We start from the raw sequence: 5,210 nt of genomic DNA, 5'->3' as shown, positions 1-5,210 counted from the left end.
ATTCTTAGCGCAAATGTCTTCACAAAAGGATGTCATGAAAATGATTAAACTGCAACTAAATCATCAATAAAAATCTGGATATAGTAATAAATGCATAAGTTGGTTGTAAATAACATCTCTGAGCATAAATAGACTCTCCATTTTCATCTAGCTGGAACTAGATAGAAATTTATCGCTGTCTCGGATAAACCGTGGATTCTGTTCGCTATTAAAAATACTCTTTTAACCAATTGGTAAAAGGTCATTTCAAACACTAATCCACGTAATAAAACGTGGAGATTGTAAGATGGATTCTTAGTATGAAAAAGCTACAGATGAAGAAAACTGCCAAGTAACTAGTCAACACCACTAACCGCCAACTCTCGGGCTACTATTTTATCAACGAATAATGGGATTGACTGTCACATTATAAAACCCTCATGACTAAGAGGGTGATCATGTTCAGTGAAGTGATTCGAACCCGCAGATTGGGATTCGAGTGCCCTAACAAAGAGAAGAAACTGTAAACAAATCATGGAGGTGTGTAAAAATAGTATATATAACACAACGTGGCTACTAATCATAGTCAATTCAAAACGTGTTCCATTCTGTAAGGAATTACTCGACTGGCATCGTTCAGTCTTTATGGATATGAAACCTTCTGATGCATCATCATGAGACAGCTTTAAAAAGTAGCCATAGAAATAGGGCTGATGGACTCTGTACTTCTATTTGTAATTATGGCAGACCCCGAGAGCTTCGAAATACGATTGTCGAATTTAACTTATACTTATCAGACCCCCCCCCCTTCTTCCAATGTTCAAAGGTAAACTTGAAGGTTATACCAAAACACCAAGTTTCGATACTCGTGGTTGGAAAACCACAGATAGCCCAGTGTGAAGCTTTGCGCTCAAACACTAAACAAACAAACTTATCAGACAAGGTGCTAACATATGTAGACTGTTGTTAGACCATTATTCGCTAACACGTGTAAACTGTTGTTAGACCATTATTCGTTTACACGCGTAGACTGCTGTTAGACCATTATTTCCTGACACGTGTAGACTGTTGTTAGACCATTATTCGTTTACACGTGTAGACTGCTGTTAGACCATCATTCGTTTACACGTGTAGACTGCTGTTAGACCATCATTCGCTAACACGCGTAGACTGTTGTTAGACCATTATTTCCTAACATGTGTAGACTGTTGTTAGACTATTCGCTACCATGTGTAAACTGCTGTTAGACTATTGTTATGAATATTAATTGGTAGAATGAAACTTAGATTTTGGAGAAAAAAAAAAGAAACACTACAGGAGTTACTATAAAAAACAAGACGTTAAAAAATGGACCATGCACCAGCTTCGTCCCTGTATTTATGAGTTGGTTTGAAAACCAAACATAAATGTATCAATACATGTTATATAGGGCAGTTATTCCTGCTAGTCTAGTCGAGAAATATAGCATTTTGCACCCACCTCACTCCGCCCCTCTCTAAAAAGAAATATCAAAAACTAACTCAACAGTTAGTTTTAGAGTTATTTCTGTCGTGGATATGAAGTGGCCGATACAAGCTATCGTGATTACTGCTTCACAGATGTCGTCGAAGTGACCGATACAAGCTATCGTGATTACTGCTGTACAGATGTCGTCGAAGTGACCGATACAAGCTATCGTGATTACTGCTGTACAGATGTCGTCGAAGTGACCGATACAAGCTACCGTGATTACTGCTGCACAGATGTCGTCGAAGTGACCGATACAAGCTATCGTGATTACTGCTGCACAGATGTCGTCGAAGTGACCGATACAAGCTATCGTGATTACTGCTGCACAGATGTCGTCGAAGTGACCGATACAAGCTATCGTGATTACTGCTGCACAAATGTCGTCGATCTACAAGTTTCCCCACACATTTTTCTCGTTCCCCACCTTTCTGTTTTAGCACTGTTTATTACCAGATGGTCAGAAGGTAATGTAATTCTGTACAAAAAAATCTTTCATCGCCTTACCTACAGACGTATATAAGTTTCATCAACAACTTTGTATTTAAATTGGTAAAATATCACAAACTAATGATTATAAAGTTTAAATACTAAACAACATTTCTGAGCTATAACCTTTTAATATTTCAAACGGGCCGAGGGCAGCCCGGCCAGTGGTTAGCGTACCGGATTGTGGAGCCGAGGCTCCATGGTTCGCGTTCTGTTGCTGTCAGAAAGAGAAAAAAATCCCACTCAGCTGTTTGAGATAGGGGGTGCGTTATAAGGGTGACGGTCAAATCCCACAATTTGGTCTCACAAAGGTTGGCGGTGTTGACTAACTGCCTTCATTTAGCCTATCTCTTCTAAATTAGGGACAGCTCGCGCATAAGCCCAACTAACAAACAAATACTTTACATAATATTTTAAAGGCTAAGTCATCGAGTGGGATGAAAACATAAAACAATGCACCACAATAAAACTCTTCATTACACAGAAGCCTCTAAGAAGTAGGTTTTATATAATAGTTAGCCACGAGGAAGAAATATATAAATGTATAAACTGGCAGAAGTTATGACAAAAGATTATGTATATATATATACATATAATAAGCTAAGAAGATAAATTATATATATAGACAGACCAACGAAAAAATAAATTGTTTAATAACAATTTCGAAAAAGTGAGTTATAGATTGGACAAAAAGAATAAATAATTTACAGAACATGTTGACCTATTGTTTGGAGGAAAAAAAACAGCTTCAGAAAATAAGATATATATATACAATAGCTCATAACAAAACGGATTATTAATTAACCAAGTTAGTTATTTGCATATACAACCGAAGAACAAATCTTAGTTGGAACTACAACTACGAAGATTTATACTAAAATGGCGGGAAGGCTTCATGATTACTGAAAATGGAAGAAACAATACACCGAATGAACTCTAAAACTATTAAACTTCTTATATATTATAAAAGAAGAATAAAGCTTGAACTTTGAAAAAGATTGAAAATAAAATATCACGTTAACTAAACGTTTTAATTATCTCCAGGATACTTCCGGGCCCCTTAAAGAAAACACGATATTTATCTAAGACAGTAGACTCTAAAATAAACAGATTGTAATGCAAGTCAGAGCGCCCCCATCCGGTAATTTGGTCTTGCTTACTCTTTATACATATATTAAATTATGAAACGTGAAAAGCGCAGCCTATCGGAGTTCTCTTTCTCCTCTTTAATTAAAGCGGAATCTTTAACTTTTTGCTGTATATTTTGAATTATGAAGCACTTTGAAACATATTAAAAATACTATATTTTATATACTGTAAACAGAGTCAAGCATTTAGTATGTATTCGTAACTACTAACAGTCTGGTGTAATCCATGTTCAAAGTTAAGAAAACACATATAGAATGTTTGTTGTTAAGTTCAAAAATATACATTGGACTATCGGGTATCGAAACCCGGTTTTAAGCGTTATAAGCCTTTAGACTTACCGCTGAGCAACTGGGGAGGGGAGCAAGTACAGAATCCATTATTTAAAGTGTGCTTTAATTGTTATGATTCCTTAACGAAATAAACTCGTGTACGTTTAGACAATTTACGTATGGTGTTTAGCTAGATTTTGACACTACACTTTTATAGGACTTTTACTTACTTGTAACAACGCAATTACAATTCGTGTGTTGCCCGACTGGACCGCAATAGTGCTGACTGTTGTGGTCACAGGGGCCTCTTCAGTTGTGTTCACCTGGCCCACGCCCTCGCTGGCCGGTGCTAGGCTCACGGCTTCGGGTGACGTTGACATCTTAGTTCTTAAAATATTAACGTATCCATAACTTGAATAAATAAATAAAAAAAAAAGAATCCCAAATAAATGTTTAAACGATAGTCTTTTTTTTCTTTTCTCCTCTCACTTATATGTTGACTTCATTCCGACATTGGCAAAAATTTTAAAACTACGTATCACTTCACAAAGCAAGCCGGCCACGCCCTATCCTTCCAGGTACAGCAGTTTGAAAGGCCCGAGTCAGTCAACACTCACTCCCGAAGCCGTCACGGTGGTAGCAAGAAGGAGAGACGGGCAACCTAGTTTCCTGTTCGCAAGTTTCCAAACGGCTCTAAATTCTGCGTTTATTCTGGGTTCACTTTCTCTTTATAACTTCTGGCTGGGTGCCTGCTTTAGGCGGCCTGCACGAGCTCAACTTGCGCCCCCACACTGTCAAACAGCATTCTACGGATTCATTTCCAGCCTGTACCCTGCCGCGGTTTTCGTCTTCTTTAAACTTATGTTCTCTTCCTTAGCTGTTCTAACTAGAGGAAAAGCTACGTCATAATGCTGTGGCACAACAGCCCGTTCACGTGCATGCTCCCGCGCCTCCTCGGCCCACCTTTCTGCTATATTGCTGTTTGTATGTGTGTGTGTGTGCATTCGCTGTGGTGCTGTCCCATCACGAGACAGTTGATAACGCTGACACAAAATCTTAGGGCTAGTCTCTTCAGTTCACAGGCAATTTGAGGTTTATAGGACAATGCTGAGAAGGAAGACTTACTCATACGATTACCATATTTGGCACGACTCGATTCAATATTCGTTTAGTTATATATCATATACGTTGAAAGTGAATTAAGATTGACGTTCGACATTTAAAAAATATAAATAACAAAACAAAGGCAACCCTGCTTCATGCAGAAACTAATTTAATGGGTAAACACCGGTTTTTTAAAGTTTTTCTAGGGTAAACTTCTTTTTAAGGTCTGGTATATAGTCAGCTCAATAATGTAAAAACATCATTAATCATACCAAATACCAGGTGCATACTAGGAAAATTTAATGTGTAAGCTGCGTTTTAATGTACTTGCATTTGTGTACATTTGCAAGCAAATGGAATAATTGTAAAATAAAGGCTGTTGCCTCTAGAATTTGCTTTCAAATACTAAAGTATTTCCAGCATGCGTACGTTCTTATATGATGTATGCACCACGTCTTCTTTATAGATGTATTTACACATAAACTCATAAATATTTTATAAAGTTTAGTAACAGTTAAGTCAAATAAACGTCTTCTTTATACACATATTAGCGTATAGCCCGTCAAAAATGACGGGGCAAGTACTACCACCCCCACCCCATAGTATACCCTAATCTCGCGTTTCATAGCTAACTGAAAAAATAAATTTTGCGAAATCAAGCTTGACCAGTGCAATCGAGGCAGTCAAACGTCGGTAAACTTCCTTTGTGAGCCA

At 37.6% G+C, this 5,210-nt stretch overlaps 1 protein-coding gene across 1 annotated transcript in view; it reads right to left on the bottom strand.

Annotated features, from left to right (window-relative positions):
* The window catches only part of LOC106462582 (titin-like), a 454,586-nt gene that overhangs the window by 345,135 nt on the left and 104,241 nt on the right, over window positions 1–5,210 (bottom strand). Inside the window, 1 exon segment of the mRNA XM_022390129.1 lies at window positions 3,623–3,850. Within this exon segment, the coding sequence (XP_022245837.1) occupies window positions 3,623–3,850 (228 nt within the window).

This window comes from Limulus polyphemus, unplaced genomic scaffold, assembly GCF_000517525.1.
Source record: "Limulus polyphemus unplaced genomic scaffold, Limulus_polyphemus-2.1.2 Scaffold46, whole genome shotgun sequence".
Classification (NCBI taxonomy): Eukaryota; Metazoa; Arthropoda; class Merostomata; order Xiphosura; family Limulidae; genus Limulus; species Limulus polyphemus.
Note: the sequence above shows the minus strand (reverse complement) of the source record. Positions and strands in the feature narration are given on the sequence as shown.